This window comes from Ursus americanus, chromosome 30 (genome assembly GCF_024610735.1).
Source record: "Ursus americanus isolate L20-20 chromosome 30, mUrsAme1.1.p, whole genome shotgun sequence".
Lineage (NCBI taxonomy): Eukaryota > Metazoa > Chordata > Mammalia > Carnivora > Ursidae > Ursus > Ursus americanus.
In genome coordinates this window covers 11,602,215-11,619,960 of record NC_142156.1, presented here as the reverse complement: position 1 = coordinate 11,619,960, position 17,746 = coordinate 11,602,215, and the positions used below count along the sequence as shown (strand labels likewise).

At 48.2% G+C, this 17,746-nt stretch overlaps 1 protein-coding gene across 3 annotated transcripts; it reads right to left on the bottom strand.

Annotated features, from left to right (window-relative positions):
* Positions 1–115: 115 nt before the first annotated feature.
* On the bottom strand, positions 116–17,700 carry WSB2 (WD repeat and SOCS box containing 2). 3 transcript variants are annotated; one of them, XM_045791614.2, is made up of 9 exons: positions 17,542–17,700; positions 11,416–11,584; positions 6,853–7,097; positions 6,561–6,692; positions 4,115–4,215; positions 2,789–2,961; positions 1,987–2,097; positions 1,756–1,863; positions 116–1,130 (listed from the first exon to the last, which is right to left on the bottom strand). In XM_045791614.2, exons 1-9 carry the CDS (start codon positions 17,552–17,554, stop codon positions 968–970), a joined length of 1,215 nt encoding a protein of 404 aa, XP_045647570.1. In that variant the 5' UTR covers positions 17,555–17,700; the 3' UTR covers positions 116–967. The 3 variants fall into 3 exon arrangements, with proteins under 3 accessions (XP_045647570.1, XP_045647569.1, XP_087713431.1); XM_045791613.2 differs by lacking the exon at positions 17,542–17,700 and having other exon boundaries at positions 11,416–11,725; XM_087857305.1 differs by lacking the exons at positions 6,561–6,692; positions 17,542–17,700 and having other exon boundaries at positions 11,416–11,732.
* Between the last annotated feature and the right edge of the window lie 46 nt (positions 17,701–17,746).

The window sequence follows — 17,746 nt, the reverse complement described above, 5'->3', positions numbered from 1 at the left end:
GGCTGACTGGTCCGATGCGGTGAAGCAGCAAAGTCAGACCTCGTACGTGACAATCAGCCGGAGGGACGACGACACCGATTCTCTACACAATGAAGAAGAGACATCTTCACAACTGTTCGACTTAAGAACTATGGTTTTTAGATACCAGGAAGAAAACACAGTTGTACCTTAACATCTGTTGAGAAAATACAAATAAATAGGCTACAAACAGCAAACCGCTTGACAACTCAGTCGCCACTTGGACAGTCATGCAGTTGAGGAATACATCCTTGCGTAACCGGACACACACATTGGTCATCTCCTGCACATGCATACCACTGCTTATTTAAAAAAAAAAAAAAAGCCATTTATAGTGTATCAGTCAGGAGCACAGCCTCTGAGTCGCCTGTAATGTAGCTAACACCTCACAGCAGACGGCTCCGTGAAAACTGGGTCCTGCTGGTCAGAGAGGAGCTCGAGGAAGGAAAGCACTTGCCAACAGCAAAGCCACTCTGACACAGCAGGAGAGAACTTTAAACAATGTCACCACTGCGTCTGAAACACGACCATGGCAAGTACGAGGCAGAAGCCAACACTTGCCCACTTGCCAGTCGAGGGGATGATCTGCCACAACAGAGGCTCTCGAGGCCTGGTTTCTCTGCTTGCGAAACCAACATGGTCACTGCACTCGGAATCCAAAGGACTTGAGAAAGTGTTTGACGCTGCCATTCTAAGTGGACTGAGAATTTAAGGTAATGTTCTGCTGCCACGGAGCTGGGACCCGCTCCGTGACTGGCTGCCACAGGTCACGGAGAAAAACCTGGGTGACTAGTCCGCCAGAATCTGCTTTTGCTACACTCTGTTCGCCACCTCAAAGAGAAATGCCATTTCAATCCAAGACCAGCTGTTTGGCCCATCGTCCCTGCCACTCCTCGGCCAGGAAGCTTGATCCTGCTGCAAGAAAACAAGTAAGACTATGGTGCATGGCTTAAAAAGTCCTGTATGTGAGGAACTCTTTCATTTTCTTGGGGATCGGCAGTGCTAGCACTTGGTAGGTGGTCAGGAAACTTCGAAGGGCTTTCCGGCATAAGTGCTTCAGTGAAGACAGGACCCGAGGAGCTGTCCAGAACTGGACGTGGCCATCCCTTGTCCTGAAAGGGAACCGAAACAGACGCTTTGAGAGAGACCTTAGAAACGCACGCTTTCACGGTGGGTATTAATGTTTCTACTCGTACTTGCATCAGCAGGAGGCACCCGGGGAGGGCCATGCAGCCCTTAAATGCAGCCCTGATGGTCAAAATTGATGTAAAGGCTGTGATGCTGAATAACTTAAGGCTGCTGGGAGGATCATAAGAACTCAAGACACCTTCAATACCAAAGTGCTGTCTGTGAGCTCGGCCCCTTCTGAGTCACACCGTGAGTTCAAGTGCAACAGAGGGAAGAGTGCCACCTCCTGAATTATAGATGATCCCTGCAAGGTGGCCTCTGCCCTAAATGGTTTCTCAGAAATTCTGCATCATCCCGACATGGGCCTCCTTGTGGACGTGGCCCATTAAGTGGCACCAATCATAGCTCTTTAATTACTCTTAGGTTAAATATTAAGAGTAAATGATAACCTACACTGGCAGAACAGATTATTAGAATGTTGTGTCCTCTTGCATATCCTTAAAGCCTTCGTCATTGGCAAGAACATTCTAGATGCTTGCTTTCCTTAAAAAGCTACATGGTACACTCAGCAGAAACTGCTCCCCATCTGTTCAGCTACCAGACACATACCCTGTGGCAATAACTCCACCATGTGGAAAAAATGTGCAGCAAAGACCATTGGTCATAGGAGCAAATGCAATTGGAGTTTTCAGTTCCAGGGCCCAGATCCGGAGGAGTCTGGATGAGAGAGAACAGAAATATTTGCACATTAGCAGATGTGGGGCCAGCCCCAGAGGGGGATGCTACCATTGCTTGCAGGGCCCTGGTCTGAGGCCACACACCGAGATTTCTCTCTGTTACCTGTCATCTGCCACTGTGGCGAGGTACAAGCCTTCAGGAGAGAAGCACACAGATCTCAGGGAGCTAATGTGCACGTCACTGTCGTCCATGGGGGGGTCAAGTTGGGTGTGGCTGAGGAGAAAGAAACAGACGGTCAGCCTGGGGTGATGGCCACTCTTCGCCCTTCATCTTCATTCCTGGGCAGGAGGCCAAAATGCTGGGGATATGACAGGCTCCAAGACCCATCCTTACCCCCTACAGAAAACCTTGGGAAAAGCAGACTAGGGAAAAAAAAGCACATTTCCTAAGTCTCTCGTGGAAGGGGTTGAAGGGTTACTCACACTCTCTGTGCTAATTTCCTTATGCAAAGTAGGTCAGCCCTCACTTTAATGCCACAGTACAAACTGAAAGTCTTTTTTCGGCTAAGATACATGATAATTATAGGACTACCTATTATTTGCTTCAGAAAACAACAGAGACAAAGAGCAAAAGACCCGAGTTTGTGAGAACATGAAAATTCATTTTGGAAATACCAGTTTCAGTAAGAGGATCGTTCTGAACTTGCTACTATGGTTATTAGTAAATGGAAAGAAAGAGTCACTTTGAGGTTTCATTAACGCTGAATCCAGAAGTACACACAGCCTCCTACCTCGGGAGCCTTGAAGGCACTCGGGTCTAATTTGAGAACGTAAGTGACAATGAAGTGCCACCGCATGCCCCCGCCTCCCCTGCCCCGGACTCTACGCAGGCCATGCCTAACCCAAGGCAGCTTTCTCAACAGTCACCCCTGCGACAAAGTCCGAAGCAGGGATCCCGTCCTTACTGGAGGAACCTCAGCCTCTCGCCAGTATATGGGTCCCACATGATCACGTTGGTGTCGTAAGAAGCAGTGACGAGCAAGGCGGAGTCGGGGGAGAAGTCACAAGACACAACACTGCTTTGGTGGCCCTCTAGCTTCCGGATTAACGTGTAGGACCGCATGCTCCATAGAAACACCTGTGGAAAGGAACAGGTGCCTGGTTAGGGGCAGCCGCAGCGTGAACAGTGAGCGAACAACACATGAGGCCCCACGGCCAGGTGGAGCCAAGCTCTCCACTCCCGCTTTCGTACAGCTCTTCCAGAACGTGGCACAGAGGCCTCGGGAAAGCAACGGGTCCGAATTCTTGAGGCACCCGACCGGTGCACAAGCTCAAGGAGCCTAGTCTAAGGGAGCAGAAACCCAGCCAACCTCAGGAAGACTACCGGCTAAAAATGTATCCGGAGAAGTTTCTGAGTTTGGCTTCTGGGCCCTGGTTGCAAGATCCCAGTGTGTGCTGGCAGAGACCCGAGCCAAGCACTATCCTGTCCTTTCAGTTAAAAACAAAAATATGGGTCAGAGGTGAGCTCCAGGGCTCCCAACAGAGCAGTGGCACTTTGCCGAGCCATTTTACACCATGTGTTTACAGAATGGTGGGACAACTGTCCGGATGTCTGACACAGTTCATCACTTGAAATCTTTTTGAGAATCATGAAAAATGGGATTTTATTTTCTTCCCATGAAGAAAACTCGCCATCAGTAGTTCCAAACCCCAAATCAATGATTAACCACCCGGGCTGTACCACACAGTGGACTCTTCACTTCCCCGAGTTAGTCACAGCAAACAGCTCGACGCAGACATGAAATCAGACACACACACAGTTGCCAAACTGTTCTTGGGTTTCTAATACTTTCTTAAACAACAGCCAGGATTTCAGAACAAAGTTCAAGTACCGCACATTCTGATTTGAAATGGAAATCCCCATGACCCAGATTCAAATGAAATTGTTCAGAGGGAAACGTGGATCCATAGAGGGGTTGCAACTTGTAACATCTGAGACTCCAGGGGGAAAAGAAATGTAAAAACTTTGTGAAGGCGAACAGCCCTCCTCCAGTGACAGAGCAATGCATCTCCTCAAACACCTCCTCTCTTTTGGTTTATGTCAACATGCAAATCCAATCAGAAGCGTGCAGGAGGAGGGCCCGGCTGGCGAGCGTGCCTCCTGCCAGGGCGACTTTGCCGCCGATGCTGGAGGCACGGGCCTTACCGACCCTCTCCCACACCGAGCCCAACCTCCAGCTCTCGCTGCACTCGGGCAACGGAGGAAATGGCAGCCACCGCCTGAGCCTTACCGACTTCTCTCCGGCGGCAGAGCACAGCATGCTGCAGTCCGGGGAGATGGAGCAGCAGTAAACCCACTGCAGGTGGCCCGACAGCACCTGGATCTGTTTACCTGCAGGGAGGGGCACACGGGGAGCCGGTGAGCCAGCAAGCGAGAGTACGTCTGAAGGCTGGCCCACCCCCAACCCCAGCACACCCACACAGTTTGCTCTCGGCTGCGCCCAAAGGCCCAGTTTTTTTAGCGCAGAGAAAGAAATACGCCAGGATGTGTCATGTAAACACCTGAAATCTATTAATACGATAGCGTAATCCCCAAGGAAATCACTACCTTCTGTTTCACCAAAATCCACAGGATCGGTAGGATAAAGGCTGTACATAGATCAGATCTGAGAGATCCCTCCGATAGCAGAGAATGTTCTTTTCAGCCCCCACCCCCAACCATCTCTAATACTTCGGAGCATCCTTCCAAATTTGAGAATGTTTTATCTTCACTTCTGTTGTCTACACTCTGTAATGGTCTCCCTCTCTCCCAAGGCTCCCACTGCACCCTCTCACCCTTGCCAGGGTGTCTGGATGAGCGACAGTGCAGAGTAATGAGGGCCATGTGCTCTGCGGTCAGGTGAACCCCGGTTTGAACCCTGACCCCACTGATGACTCAGTGTGCTGAGTCATGTGGCATATGCCCCGGGGCTACTCACATAATTGCTCCAGTTCTGAGGTGGGGGAAAAAAATTAAAGGCCCATCCATAAGCATAAGAGAACAGGCAACTATATGGATTCCGTCTACCCCCCTAATTCAGATGCCATTAAGGATCTAGATTTTCCATGGTTTGTGGAAAAAATGTGAGGAATATGAATCTGTTGTGGAACAACGACCCCAAAGTCTGTTAAGCGTAAGTAGGACACAGAGGGAAATACGGAAGGCTCTTAGCATGGGTCCTGAGGCTGCAGGGGGATTCCAGGGAAGGCAGTAGAGTGGAGGACGAGATAGGAAAAGAGACGGGGGGGGGGGGGGGGGGGGGTAGTGAAAACCAATACAAAAAAAGGGAAAGAACTTTTATGAACATATAGTCATGCATTTAAGAGTTTGTGTGTATGTGTATGTATACGAGCGTACACGGAATTTTTGTAGTGAGTCATGGTTTCTTCAGCTGTCACATAAAAGCAGCACCAACCTCCCCCCCGCCGCCCCCCGGGGTGGTTGTGAGTACCGAACAAATGTAGGCAGGATGGAAGGGCAGGGCCCCGTACCTGGGAACACTACTTTATCACCACCACCCCGCCCCTGAGAAAGCCCTACTGTACTCGGCCGCTCCCAGTCCCCTTCAGCTAGTCCTCTCTTCCCAATCACCGAAAGATTATCTACCTTAGGCGGTGGCAAGCTGCCTCTGGATACACATTAAAAATGGCGCTGCCTTGGAGAAGACTTCCCAACAGCAGACCTATCTTGTGACTTCAAGTGCCACAGCAGAAACAACTAGAGTTCTCTTGTTCTCACCACCTCATCTGGACACCAAGCACCTCCTTGGCAGTCTGACGAGTCATCAGGCTTGCTTCTCAGAGGGCAGGAGTAGGTCCCCTCTCGTGGTTGTGGGGGGCCGGCACAATCACGGCTGAGGCAAGAGTACCGGTGCCTTCGCGTTATTGCGGGTGAGTGTGCGTCTGTATCAACTGTCCACGTGGCCGTTTCCTCCTCCCACCTCCCTCCAGCCCCTGCGTCCCTGCCCATGTGGGGAAGAAAGGGCCTGGCAATAAACTCCTCTTCACCATGTCACCTTTCCGGTTAAAGATCAGTACCAGAGATGTATGGGCCACCTCTGTATACAGCTCTGCTCAAAGCAAAAGTCACAAAAGTTGATCCTCTCTAGCTAAGAGAATTCTTCTGGGCAAAGATTCCACTTCACAAAGAAACTATTTCTGACAGGAAGTAACCAACATGGACGACTTCCTCTAGACTGGTGTTTCTCAACCCGGGGAGACGATGCCCTTCGCATGGACAGGGGGCAAAGTCTGGAGACGTTCTGGCTGTCACAACTAGAGAAGGTGCTTCTGGCATCTGGTGGTTAGAGTCCAGGGATGTTCCTCAACATCCTAGAATGCACATGACGGCCTGTAACGAAGAATCGGCACGCCCAAAATGTCAGTGTGCACCACGGCTGAGAAAACTTACCTACAGCATCTACTTTCAATCAGTAGGGGTGAAAACTGGTTCTCAGTAGCCGAAAAAAACCTTACTTTTTTTTTATGTACAAAGCATCGATATGCATTCAGTGCAAAAATAAACGGTATATTTTGATATTAATATCTCATGGGGATGAGGTGGGTGCGTGATTAGAAAAAAAAGTCTTACAAGGGTCCTTAGGAAAATTGGTTGAGAAACACTATTCTAGGTAAAAGTGAGAAGGGGGCAAATAAGAGTATTTTTGGAGCTGCCCAGTAGTTCCGTCACTTCCGTACCATGTTTATTCAGGTCCCAGATGCGAAGAGTCTTATCCCGAGATGCCGAGACCAAAATCAAACTGCCACTGGGTGTGAAGCTCAGATCTCTCACGACATCTTGGTGGCCGGAAAGATTCAAAAGCAGGAGCCCTGGCGTGGGAGCAGGAGCACTTGGTCAGTGGGAGAGGGGGCACCCGGTCTGCTGGTCACGGCTACACCCCTCAGCCAACTGGGGGGCCGGCGGCTTCTCTGGTCCCTGATGAGAACATGCATGCACCCTGGGACCTTATCCCGGCCAGAAATGACCTACCTGTTTGCACCTCCCAAATCTTGATCTGCCCGTCATTGAGTCCCGTAGCAAGGATCAGGCAAGAGATGTCTGGCACTTGGGGATGGTGGCGTGCCCAGAGCTTCCTGCTAGGTGGAGAAGGCCACGGGCTAAAGGCCAAACCCCAGACAATCTGCCCACAATCCAGAGTCTTCTCCTTTGGGCTGCCTCGCCCTTTTGTATCATTTTTGCTGCTTCGGCTTTTGGCTTCAAACCCTTTAGGGATGCTGGAGAAAGCAGAGATTCCTTAATGAGTCCAAAAGTGTCAACCAACTGTTCATTCCATGATATCTAAGATACTAAGGTTCTAGAAACAAATTGGCCTTTGGTGAATTCTAACGTGACTTAATTTCTCTTTAGAATTCATGTAACAAAGACTTCATTAGCCTTGGTTCATTCCATCTGTGATACCCCTGCAATGGGGTGACCTGCCTTGTGGGATAACTAGATCACAGAAGCTCCAGGGAGCCCTACGCTTCCTCAGAAAGTTCTCTCAGGTTTGGTGCACGGAAGGAAAGATGCCCTCAGTTTTTCCCATGAGGAAGAAAGCATGCTGTAGGTCTGGAACTAGGACAGATCTTAGAACTTGAATACGCATCTGCCGCTCCCCTGCCTGATGAGCCCCTAGCTTTGAAAGGCCCAAGGAGCAGGGAAATGAATGCGTTTCTGGCCCACACAGTTTGCTTGGTACGAACTGATTTCCACCTTCACTCATGATGCTCCAACCCATTAGTGAGGCTCTCTCACTTACTTCTCTGGGTACATCCATCCAGCTCAGGAACCAACCAGCGGGGTGACCCAGGACAGAAAGCCCACAGAAATGTGCAGAGCTGCACTGACCTCAAAGATCCCCCAGCTTCAACTGCTTTTACGTTCTACTTACGGTGAAACACAGGCCCAGATAAGCTCCGTGAGACTCACTCCCTAAGATCTAGGCCCTGTCCACCCTCCCCCAGCAGACCACATCTCACAGGCTTGAGCAGTTGGGACAGCCCTGGGGTTCAGCCCCCGAACTCAAAGTTTCCTGTCTACAGTACACTTTATCAGGGCAAGTATTAAGTCCTACTTTTCTGTGTGACCCTGACCACACTCTGGGGTGTATCAAACTAGGGGAAATGAAGGTGATGAAGCTGGAACCCAGTTCCGTGAAAAATCCTATACTCAACCTGTATGTAACTGGACCTCTTTCCCCAAAGTTAGAAGTAAATCACATTTTTGCCAAGTGTGTAGTTGAAATATATTAAAGAATTTTAACCAAGCTCACCTATAAAATTAGAAGGGAGGAGCTAAGGCAAACATAGGCTCCATCAGCTCTAAAACTCTATTAGTCCAAATCAGAGCTTGGCACGCTATGCCCAGACCAGCAATATTTTTATACATAAAGTTTTATTGGAACACCACATTTGTTTGTTCACATACCATCCATGGCTGCTTTCACGCCGTTAACAGCAGAGAGGAGGAGTCTGGACAGAGACCGGACAGCCCCCAAAGCCAAAAGTATTTACCACCTGAGCCTTCAAAGAAACATGTGCTGACCCCAGGTCTCAATGGCCTAATGGTGTTTGAAAACTTGTCCTGACAAACATCTGAATGTGATAATGACTGTCTTTTCGACTGATCCTTTTCAGTCCCGCACCTCCAGAACCTGCCTGGTCCTGGCGCAGGGGCCTGAGTCGGCCAAACAGGGAGGCAGCGCGGGAAAGGCGGAGCCACAGGGAAAGCTCTGCAGGATGGCTTGGTGCCACCGAAGCTACATTTGTTTTACATTTTTTATAAAATCCTAATTTCTGCATTTGAATTAAGGAATAATCTGTAGCTATTTTATTCCAAAGGAATTAAGGCACATCTGCATATTAATTCATTTTAACATCATAAACTGAATTTCTCTAGAAAGAGATACTAAACCCTCCATTTGAGGGTAGAGTTAACTTTCCTAGGCTCACAAAATCAGGGGCCGAATTGGAACTAGAACTCAAGTCTTGGGTAGCCAGGCCCACTACTCAACAGATCCCCTGGACTTCTGCATTTGCCAGTCATGAAGGGATGAGGTACATGGGAGGTGGCGGGTACGTGCATGGGAAAGGAAGAGCTAAGGGCAAGGCGGTCACTGGGGGAATTTAACTTCACTGAAATTCAAGTTCCTCAAAACTATTTCCAAAACTAGTACAATTATTTGGTTAGTACCAATTATTTGCTTAATACCAAAAGCGCTATTATTTTTTTTTAAATGTGTAACAATCCGAACAAGAACCTAAGGACTTTCAGATTTCCCCTTTTAAAGGACTTTTAAATAACAATTATTTTCAATTATAAAAGTAATAAAGAACTGTGGGAAAAATTTGGAAGTGAGACAAATAATAAAATTAAAATTACCCATAATCCTAATACCACTCTAAAAACAGTAAACATTTCACTATGAGTTTTTATTTGTGCATATGTACATATATTTTTAAAAGACAAATTTGGGATATTACATATATGGCTTTATAGCTTCCTTTTTTCATTAAGTCTTATAAGCATTGTCCTAAGTTATTATTCTTCAAAATGTGTGATTTTTCCCCCGAACAAGTAACTTCTTACTTAACACATTAAACAGTAACATTTCTCTCATTATATTAAGCAACAGATACACAAAAAGACTTAATACTCAAATTTCCATTTTCCTGAGTTCATACTGGACAGATGTACTTACCTATAGTGATGTATATGTTTGAACATAAGAGTAATTTTCAGGAAAACAGAATTTCCATCTGTACGCTTTTTAAAAAATTCTTTTTCGAACCATAAGCTTACGGACTGGGTATAAAGTTGAGTCTCTTGCGTTTAGAGTAGGAGATCAATAAAGAATGAAAGACCTTGGCATTTTCACTAAACTGACCACAGAAGGAACTGAAAATCATGATTTAAAAAAAAAAATCTCTGATGGCTACAAAAAATATCCTACAGCAATGCCATCGTTTGTTTCCCTTACCATCCTCTCATCACCAGATTCTAAGTGATTTCTGGTTTCTCACTACTACAGAGCTAATTCCGTGATGAAAAATCCGTGTATGGAAATAGATGACCCCATTTCTGAGATTCCTAGTAGCGGGAAGAACATTTTCCAGGTCCCTGATGCATCCTGCCAAGCTGCCAGATTCACACCCCGCAATCCCAGCACGCTCTTGTCCGTGGGACCTATTATCAAGGCCACAAGTTTCAGACTGAACTGATGAAACACTTAAATCTAACGTGCAATTTATAAGAAATGCCCAAAGCAAAACAAATGAGACCCTCAAGGACAGAGGCCATCTTTGATTTAGTTCAAGGTTCCCAGCCCCTAGGCTCCGTGTCAGGCAAAGATTTCCAACAGGTGCTGCCTGAACAAACAGGCCGACGCAGAGCAGTCCTGTCCCGGCCAGGCTGGCTGACCTGGAGCTCACAGCACTCACGCACTGGGCCCTGACCAGCCCAAAGAAAGCAACTAGTTAATACCAGAAACTAAATTTGGTCCATCAAGGGAAAAACAAAAACCCAACCTAAATATGGGCAAAGGATGTGAATGGAAGTTTCTCCAAAGAAGATGGAGGACAGGCCAAGAAGCACCAGGTGCTCCACGTCAGAAGCTATCAGGAAATGCAAACCCAAACAAAAAGATGCCACTGCCCACCTTACTGGGATGGCTCTGCTAGAATCAAAAAGACGGACAACACGTGTTGGTGAGGGGTGAGGGTGTGGGGGTGTGGGGGATACGGAAATCTCACACATCGGCTGGTGGCATTGCAAAATGGGGCAGCCACCTTGGGCATCGGTCTGTTTCTCAAGCGGAGAAACATTGTAAGCCTATGTCCATGCAAAAAAAACCCCATACGTAAATGTGCACAGCAGTATTACCAGTAATAGCCAAAAAGGGAAAACCACCTGTCGACGCGAGGTGCACTGTCTCTGTACAATGGAATATTATTTGGCAGTAATGGGAAATGACATACTGATACACGCTGTAAGAGGGATGGCTGAAAACATTCTCCTAAGTGCAAGAAACCCGCCAGAAAAGACTCCATGGCGTACGATTCAATGTATACGAGAAGTCGAGAATAAGCAAATCTACAGAGACAGAAAGAGGATTTGTGGCTGCTCAGGACTGGAGAACAGAGTGAGACTGGAGGATGACAAGTGAGGGATGTAGGGGCTGCTTTCTGTGGCAATGACAATGGTTTTGAGATTAATCATGGCGAGAGCTGCACAACTCCCTGAATGAACTAAAAGCCACTGAACTGTACACTTTAAAGGCACAGGTTGTATGGTATGTAAATTACATCTCAATAAAGCTGCTGAAAAATAACAACGGGGCTAACACAATCTCCACAGATTTAATTTTCCCACATACCGACCGCGGGGCTCTGGAAACCCCAATGATCAATTCCTGAACTGTTTTCGGCCATTCTCCTTCTGTTCTCGGGCAGGCAGACCCCAGAGGGCAGGGAGTCAGGTGGGAAAGCACTCCAGGTCCCCATCGGGAGGTCCCTCGTTCCTCTGGGCTCAGGTGGGGGGGGGGGGGGGACTTACAACTGCTCCTCCAGCGGCCAGGGGATCAGCTTGACAATGCAGTGTCCTTGAGACCAAGCGAACCAGGAACCGTCTGGGGAGAAGGCGACGCTCCAGGTCTCACAGCTCGACTTCCAATCAAACTGGTGGGAGCGCCCCGGCTTGAGCTCGGCCAGCAGCAGCGGTTCCTCTGAGACAGGAGACAGCATATGCTTCAAACAAACACCCTTGCTGCCCCGGCGGGGAAAGTGGGGAGCCAGGCTCCAGGCCACCTTGCTGACTCAGACCCAGGAAAGCCACTGTCTCCCCAAGGCGAGGGGTGATACTTTGGATTCCGGGAGGGAGTTGTCATTTAAATGACCCGCAGCAGTAACAGTAGCCACAGGCCGCATTCCAGCGCAGTTACTCAACCCTGGCACTGGCCCCTGCTGGTTAACCATGACTCAGAGTAACCTTTGTGCGAGTGAACCGGGTGAATGGAGGCCTCATTTTCCTATGAATGCCTGAAGAGGAAGAAAGGAGAGCCGGACCAGGCTGGGACCAGGCTAGATGGCACAGATTAGGAGGCCTTCCAGTGTATTTAAGGTCTCCTCAAAAAACCCTGCAAGAACGCACGACTGACTCAAAGGCTCCCCGTCGCTCACCAGCCTCCTCCCCATCACCGAGGCTAAAACGTTCAGCACTTGCCCTGCTTCCTGCCGCTCAGACCTCTGGATCTGGCCTCCGGTTTCCATCTCTGTTCTGGTTCAAGCCTTCATCCCAATCTTGCCCAGATCTTTTACGAGACTCCCCTGAGCTTCCTTGTCCCCAGGGAACCCTGCTGAAGCTGAAATACACGTCACATTTCTCTCACATACATTCCAAGGCTCCCACCTGCGTACACAGTAAGGGCAGCGAAGCCTGGGCCTCCCACCCCACTGCACGGGCGCCGCCCCCTTCCCGTGACCTCTCTCCACCTGTGACCTCTCTCCACCCACCACACTCGGGCCACACGAGTCACCTGGCCAAGTCACTTGGCCGTGCCCCAAGCAGCTCCTTCGTGTTCACACCCGGACTTAGGAGACTCCCAAGCACATATCCTGATCCTACCTCTGGCGAGGTGGAAATCAAGTCCCACCCTGCCTGCTTCATTCTCTCCAGCGGTTACGAGTTTCTTTCTGGCCCACCCTCCACCAGAGTTTAAGCACCCTGTTCAAACACCAAAATGATTTCATTTTCATTTCTCTCTGGGCCGAGCACTGTGCCTTGTGAAGAGCAGGTGCTGGACGGGTGCTGCTTTTGCCACCTGAAGGCAAGTTCGAGTCTCTACTCCAGCGGAAGCTTTTCTCAATGGCTGATGAAGCTCATAGTTAAAGGCGTTCACAATTGATTTTTGACCACTGATTATGATTATGATACATACTAATATAAAAACTGGCTTCCACTCTGAATGAGGTCACTTCCTGAGGTCTATGTTCCACTTCGGTAGTTTCAAGACCTTGACCCTTTTATACCTGTTACCAGATAGTTACTAATTTAAACAGCCCTATTTCACATATTTTAGGACACACCTTTATATGTCTTCTCACTGTCTGACCTCGCGGAAATCTGGATGGGTCTAACAAACGATTAATTTTTATGGTTATATAGGCAGTATTTTTTCTCAGTGATAAACAAGAACTGTGGTATCTTGGGTTTAATGAAACCGACGGTAAACATGCATATATAGTGAGATGCCTATCTGTATATGGTATTTATATATGTATATATAATCTTTCCTGGTTATATACGTTATAGAAGATGAAGGTATTACCTTGTTTTATAAAATAAACATGTTGCTGAAGAATCTGTCCTTAAATAGAATTTTAATCTATCAAGCCTTTGGGCTTTGCTATTTAAAGTTAAGTAAGTTTCTTTTGCAAAGAGAATATTCATTTCCTGAGGTTCTATGCAGAAAGTAGGTTTTAATATATTACATCTGCCTAAACTGGCATTTGTATAGGCCCAGGAAATTCTCCTGAAACCTGTACATGTTTGTACATGGGATCTTTTCATTTATACAATTATTTGTCTATATGAACATACTCCTTTGGATGGGAATATTTGCATAGTATGAAGTTACTTTACATTTTAAATCCAAAACAGGTCTCTCAATGTTACCCAGCACCCCTGTGGTGTTGTCTTCATTCTCATTATTCCTAGATATTTTCCTGTAGGGACCTAGCCCTGATCTGCCAGTGCCTCCTTCAGGTAATCCAGTGGTTCTCACCAGATTGTGTCCCCCTGGGGACAGGTGGCAATGTCTGGAGACATTTGCGGTTGTCATAACTGGGGGTGGTGCTATTGGTATCTAATGAAAAGAAGCCACGGATACTGCATCCTACTGTGCACAGGACAGCCCCCCACGATGAAGGATTATCTTGCTCAAAATGTCGATAGTGCCAAGGCTGAGAAACTTGGATGTAGTCAAATATTAAATGACATCGACTGACCTGCAGGTACATTTTTATCTACCGGATGAAAAAGTCTTTATTCCACGCTGATAACATTCACACTTGGCTCACTTCCTCCACAACAGGCACCTTATCTATCCTTTTGACACCATGGAGACTCTGCACAATATAAAAAGGGATCCTCCTTGTTTTCTCTCTTTTACTTCTCAGACCAGATCCATTAACAAGTTCTATCAAGGCTGTTTCCAAAAGGCTTGGCAAACCTAACTTCTCTCCATCTCCATGGCTACTATTCTAATCTATGCAAACCATCTCATCAACATCGTCTCTCACTAAGCAGCCTTGCAACTGCTCTCCTAGCTTCCACTCTGCCCCCCATCCATTCTCCTCACCTCCTAGAGTGAGCAGTTTCAACCACTTTTAGAATAAAATTCAAGCTTCTTACCATGCCCCTGATGTCCTACATAACCTGGCCCCTGGCCTTCATCTCCCACCTGGGCTTATAACTCTCCCTTCCCTGCCCCTGGCTCTAGCCTTCACTCACCCCCTTGATTGTACTCAATTAGTTCTGACCTCAGGGCCTTTGCACCAGCTAGTCTCTTCACCTGGAATGCCCTTCCATGACTGGCAGCTTCTCTTCATTCAGTCTTGGCTCAAATAACAACTCCTTGGATAGCCCTTCTCTGACCCCATGACAATCTCCTTCACAACCCCTCCCATCATGTTCTTTACAGCACAATCACCATTATGATTAGCTATCAGTCTCCCCCCAACCAGGACATCAACTCCACGGAAGCAGGGGACCTTGTATGTTTATTCTCAGTGCCTAGCAGAGTTCCTGGCAGAGAGCAGGCAGTCACTAAGTATTTGTTGAATAAATATACATGGTACACCTCTTTAAATATAAACAAAATGAAGCCCCTTAAACTATTATGTTGCCTATGCCAAACATTTCACATGAAATGCTTCTTAAACATGAGCCATACCCAGATTTCACACTCTATTTCTGTGATTTGGAGATTTAATCTCCTGCTATTTCAGGCTCAGGAATCCAAGAGCTAAAAGAAGAAAAAACTCAGTGACTCCTGTCTCTTCATTTCTAGAACTAAGGAAATTCTAAAGCAGAGTCTGGGCCCATACTAAGCTTGGCTGCTAGGGGGAAGAAGCCATAATAAGTGCAGAACTTAAAAAAAAAAAAAGAAAAAAAAAAAAACCCAAAAACCAGAGCCGAGAGGATCCAGCTTTCATCTGGGATTGTACCTGCTGTGGTCCTTCATGGCAAAAAGGCCCACGGATCAGGGTTTTCTACTTAAACATTAGGATGTATTTGGATGACCAGGCCAAATGGAAAGATATTTATTATCGGCTTCTTCTGTGCAAGGAAAATTACCTGAACACAGAGATGGAAACAATGACTCTAGCCAGCAGGGAGTCTGGTGATTTGTCCCGCCTCACCACCTTGACATTGGCCTTTCCATCAGCCCAGAAAACTGCCTGGCAGGCCTCAGATCCTTATCTGACTGCGCCATCTTACCATTCAGGGCTCAGTGTCGATGTCACCTTCTCAGAGACCTTCCTGGACTCCCTGTCTGTAGTGGCCGGGTCACTTTCCTTTCCCTCCGTTCAATGTTCTTTATTCAGTTGTCTTGTCTTGATTGCTTACTTGCTTTTATACATTTACTGTGTAGCTCTTCCCTACCCACACCCCAAACCTGCCTCTCTACCCGCTTCAACTGACCTGCACTGTCCAATACACCACCCACTAGCCACACTTGACCACTGACCATTTGCAATATGCCAAGTCCGAATTGAGATGGCATGTTAAGTATGTAACACACACCATATTTTGAATTCAGTACAAAAAAGATCTAAAATATATCAATAATTGTGATTACAGGTTGAAATGATAATAGTTTAGACATGCTGGATTGACAGATAAAATTTTAAAATTGGTTTCACCTGTTTCGCTTCTTTTAATGCAGCCACTAGAATATTTTAAGTTACAGCTGTTGCATTATATTTCTATTGGCCAGTGGTGGCCTAGAGGCTGCCTGGCACACAGTAGATATTCAATAAATATTTGTTGAAAGAATAAATGAATTCTAACCACTGCTCTGAAGATATCTACTGTTGTCCATTGTAATCCCATTACAATGGGCTTTATTCAGTTTCAAAAGAACGTAAAAGTCTCTGGCCTTTTTTTTCCTTTTTTTTTTTTTACAGCAACTTGGCAGCTCTCGACAGCTCTGCCCACACCCCAAAACACAGTCGTCAATCATTAGGAAAAACTCAGAACTGGAAACAGATTCCAGCTAAAAAGGGAGGCTAGGTACAGATCGCTTTCAGTTTTAACTATAAGGAGTCAATGGAAACAACAGTGGAAGCTATAAAAAGATTCACATAAGATTCAGACAAACAGTAGGGGCCATTTAAAAAGTGGTAACGCACTCACTGAAAAGAAAGCCCTTATCTAGATGGGAAGGCAGAGAGAGCTGCCTCTACACCTTTTACTGAATGCCTGACTATGGCAAACAAAGAAATGTCATTTCCCAAATTAAAAAGTTACACCACCCCAGGGAATACCCTGATCTGAACCTACCCACCCACAATCCCCAACTCCATCAAACTAGCCAGGGAAAGGCAAACATCAACAATCCGAATCCTCCAGAGCAAGACCAAGCTTGCACTTCACTGGAAGAGTACCAAGAGGTTCTGGAACAATTCTGAACCCTAGGCCTTGACCCCTTTTTAGAATTTTCCCTAAAGAAACTGCCTTTAAGCACGGAGGTATATTCAAGAGTTGGAACTCCCAGAATAAATCCCAAGCCCACCCCAAATTTCTGTATAGGTAGGGTTTAGAGGCAAGGTGGCTGGAAAGGAGAAGACAGTCTGAGGGAGAGTCTGGAGGTTTTGCCTTTGCCTAATAAGCACGCATAACAAGCACACTGAGATTACATGTTCATTTGGGCTGACTCTCCAAGTATATCCGATATTCTCAGACTTCCACACTGTTTTCTGATGACAGCTGTTAACAAGGATAGAGGCACGAACCTCACCCATCAATGTACCCTGAACTTGCCCTATGAAACATGCCAGCACGGATCAGCATCCCCAGCCCCACCGCACCTCTGCGAATGAGTCTCCGCTGGGAGAGGCTCGCAAGAGATTTTTTTTTTAACAGGGACCCAGACCCCATTCTTAGGAACAGGCAAGTTTGGGAAGCTCCCAACCACCCACTGGGGCACGTACTATTATTATCCCATTTTGCAGATATAAAACAGACTTGGGTTAAGTGGTCCATGCGCCATCACACCGCTTGTAAGGGGCAAACCTGAGGCCCACCCAGACCTGCAAGTGCGTCACCCGGCACCTGGGCACCCGCCCCCTGAGCTATCACCCCTTGAGGGCCTGGCGCACCCCCGCGTCCCCGCCCCCTCAGGCGTAGGCGTCGGGCCCCGCTGTCCGGGCATGCAGTGGCCCGTGCTCCCCCGGTCCTGTCGGCGGCGGGCGGGAGACGTGGTGGCGGCCGCTGACAGCGAAAGTGAAACAAAGCTGGGCGCCGGGCGCGCCCCCCGCCGCCGGCCCGCGCGGACGGCCCAGGCCCCGCGCCCCCGCCGCGCCCCTCCCACGGCCGAGCCCGCGCCCCTGCCCACCCCCCGGGGGAACGGGCCCGGCCCCGCCCGGCGGGAACCCGCGCGCCCCGGCCCCCGCTCACCTCCGGCCTCCATGGAGGACGCGCGCGGCCCCGCGGCAGGCGGCGGGCGCCTCAGCCCCCCGGGCCGCCGGCCCTCATGCCGCCCCCACGCCGCGCGCACCCGCCCCGGCCCCGGCCCCAGCCCCGCCGCCTCGCCCGCCGCGGCCGCCGCCGCCCGGAGAGGCCATCAGCTGCTTCCCGTCACATGGCGGCGGGCGCGGGCGGG